This window comes from Asparagus officinalis, unplaced genomic scaffold, assembly GCF_001876935.1.
Source record: "Asparagus officinalis unplaced genomic scaffold, Aspof.V1 AsparagusV1_Un633, whole genome shotgun sequence".
Taxonomy (NCBI): domain Eukaryota; kingdom Viridiplantae; phylum Streptophyta; class Magnoliopsida; order Asparagales; family Asparagaceae; genus Asparagus; species Asparagus officinalis.
In genome coordinates this window covers 27,120-30,425 of record NW_017972894.1, presented here as the reverse complement: position 1 = coordinate 30,425, position 3,306 = coordinate 27,120, and the positions used below count along the sequence as shown (strand labels likewise).

Sequence of the window (3,306 nt, the reverse complement as noted above, 5' to 3'; positions counted from 1 at the left end):
AAATTAATTAAGGCCTATGCTAAATTAAGCAACAATTACTTAGCTTTAATTAATAACCTTGTTCTAATATTATTCCCCATGGCCATCGCTTCTACCCCCAAGCTTCTTCTCACTGACATTGTATCCAATGTCAACTACGTTCCTTCAAGCTACATCAGGCCCGTCTCCGACCGGCCCGATCTTTTCGGCGTGGAGGATTCCCGTCCGCCGTCGATTCCTGTGATTGATCTTGATGAGATTTCTGGACCCAACCGATCAAAAGTGGTTAAAGAAATTGGTTTTGCTTGTAAAAGCAACGGATTCTTTCAGGTGATATTATTTTTTTTTCCCTTCTTTTTGTTTCCCCCTGCCGCCCTCTAATACATCATGATTCTAGATATATGCTTGTGTATAAGCTGTTGAAGTAAATTAAAGTGGTAGCTGGTATTAAAACAATTAATGCGGTTTAGTTTTATAATATCTCGGATATAATTTTTATTCTGGGTAGATGCGTATAGAACAAAAAAATCTTTTTTTCTTTTGTGGGTAAATATATGTGGACATGAAAATAAAATAAAATAAAAGGTTCGAAAGGATCCAGTTTCCTCCAATAATTTTAAATATATTGTTGCGTTCTACATAGTTTTCTTGTACCGTCACATAAATCACACACGTGGATCGTGCATGCACTTTCATAATTTCAAAACTTCAGTTATTGCATTACCAATTAAACTAATTATATATATTTTTCAATTTTATTCAGATAAAGAATCATGGGGTACCTGAGAAATTGATCAGCGAGATCCTACGAGTTGCCAAGGAGTTCTTCAACCTGCCAGAGTCTGAAAGAATGAAGAACTACTCAAACAATCCACTGAAAACAACCAGGCTTTCAACAAGCTTCAACGTATCCGCTGAGAAAATCAGCAATTGGAGAGATTTTTTGAGACTTCATTGCTACCCTCTTGAAGATTTTGTGCATGAATGGCCCTCTAATCCCTCTGATTTCAGGTAATAATTAATTATATACAATAAATACTTATGTACCTTATATATCACCTCATAACTTTGAGAAAAAAAGGAATTAGTTCTTTCTACGCTAAGGGGGTGTTTGGTTCAATTTCTAGAAATTATAGGAAATGTTTTCCACCTAAAATATGATTTCCTTGTATTTCTTAAAAAAATTATAGGAAAAATTTTGAGAAATCAAAAAGTACCAATTTTCTTATTTTTTGTACTTGGCTTGTTTGGTTCAAAATAAGAAAATATCTCATAACTTTATAGAAAATAACAAGATTTTGTAGGTTTTTAATTAAATATGGTATGTGTCAGATTTCTGGTAATTTTCTCTCATTTTGAGAGGAAATTGCTTTTTGTAAAATTTGGTAGGTTTTGATATTTTATAGAAAATATTTCTGTAAATTTTTTGTTGAACCAAACACAATTTACAGAAATCTCTGGAAAACTTTTAATTACAAATTTGCCATTGTCAGATGTTTTGAGAAAAGTTTTCTCAAAAAGTGTGCAACCAAACAGCCCCTAAGAATTGGCGTTACTTGTTATAATTGTTAGGGCTGTTTATTTTGATGGAAAGTTTACTAACAATTTTCCAGTCAGTAAAAAAAAGGAATCTGAAAAAAAAAAGTAATCTGAAAGTAATCAAAACTTCAGAGTCGAAATTCTCATGCCAAAATTTCTTAGCTGGTGTGATACTAATGTACGCACATCTAGCTCCATCGCTCTAAATTGGTAAAATGTTCAGATCATAAATTACGAACATAATCCGTATTTATCCATATATGCACATTGTTAGTTCTCTATTCAATTTTTTTCTTCTTCTTCTTCAGGGAGGTAGTTGGTGAATACTGCAAGAAAGTGAGAGAGCTGACTCTAATACTATTGGAGGCAATTTCAGAAAGCTTAGGTCTTGAAAAGGACTACATTGAAAAAGCACTTGGAAAACAAGCACAGCATATGGCGATGAACTACTACCCACGGTGTCCTCAGCCAGAGTTGACTTTCGGCTTGCCGGGTCATAAAGATCCGAACGCCATCACCATCCTTCTTCAAGATGAAGTCGCCGGCTTGCAAGTCCTCAGAAACGGCAAGTGGGTGGCGGTCAAACCAATACCCAATGCATTTGTCATCAATATCGGGGATCAAATTCAGGTAGAAACTCTCTTAATCTAAAACTGACCTTATTTACTGGACAGTTGGTGCTCCAAGGACCGAAACAATTTTGATGGTGGTACAAAATAGAGGGGTTTGAAGATGGATCATAAAATATTGATACGCGTGTAGTTTTTATCCAAGTGACATAATCCATTGGACCTAAAAATGGGGCTAGATTACAGCTCTAATTTCAATCAATTCCCATTATAATACAAAAAAAAAGCTAACATTCTAAAATAAACACTGCAATGTAATCAATTACATCTACAAGCTGTAAATTTTCAAAATTGAGTTAACCACATATACATTCAACTACACGTGACAACGTTTAAAGCAACTGCAGGTGCATGCAACTGACATTTACGTTACAATCAGAGCCGTAATAATTAAACTACGTATATAGTATCTAAAGCCATGTAATATTCTCTATTTTTCATGTAAATGCTAATTGTAGTATATATGTTAATATATATCTCGTTTTGTTATAGGTACTTAGCAATGATCGTTACAAGAGCGTGCTTCATCGAGCAGTGGTTAATAGCCACAAGGAGAGGATCTCTGTTCCAACTTTCTACTGTCCATCTCCAGAAGCGGTGATCAAACCGCCGGAGGCATTGACCGACGGAGAAAATCCTGCGGTGTACAAGAGCTTCACGTATGCGGAGTATTATTCTAAGTTTTGGAGTAGAGGGCTTCAGTCTCCAAGCTGCCTTGATTTATTTAGGAATATCTAGGCATTGATTTAGGTCCACGGGACTTCGATATATTAAGACTACGTTATATATGTCAGGATTAGGATGCGTGCGTGTATGGGGGGTTGATATTATGTATTGTTTTTATTTGATTTAAAATTGATGATGGAATATATTTGTTAGTTTTCGTGGGAATATTCTTAGGAAATTGTCATGACAATTGACCGAATGTATTAAAGTGTTGCTTTCTTACAATTTAGAGTATAAAAGTGTTACTTTTTACAAACTAGAATATTTAAGTATAAAGGTGCATCACTACTGTTGTGCGCAGCGGACGAATCACAAACCAACGAACGAGAAGAAAGTAATCAACATAACCAAAACTCAAATACCAAACAGCAAGACAGCGAATTTACGTGGTTCGGCAATGTGCCTACGTCCACGGGGCAAGGGAGGGGGGGGG

The 3,306-nt window shown here is 35.4% G+C and overlaps 1 protein-coding gene across 1 annotated transcript; it reads left to right on the top strand.

The window, feature by feature from the left end:
• LOC109828012 (protein DMR6-LIKE OXYGENASE 2-like) lies at positions 1 to 3,038 on the top strand. The gene is made up of 4 exons (XM_020395040.1): positions 1 to 309; positions 743 to 990; positions 1,827 to 2,148; positions 2,640 to 3,038. The coding sequence occupies exons 1-4, from the start codon at positions 79 to 81 to the stop codon at positions 2,883 to 2,885; spliced, it is 1,047 nt and encodes a 348-aa protein (XP_020250629.1). The 5' UTR covers positions 1 to 78; the 3' UTR covers positions 2,886 to 3,038.
• Positions 3,039 to 3,306: the final 268 nt, after the last annotated feature.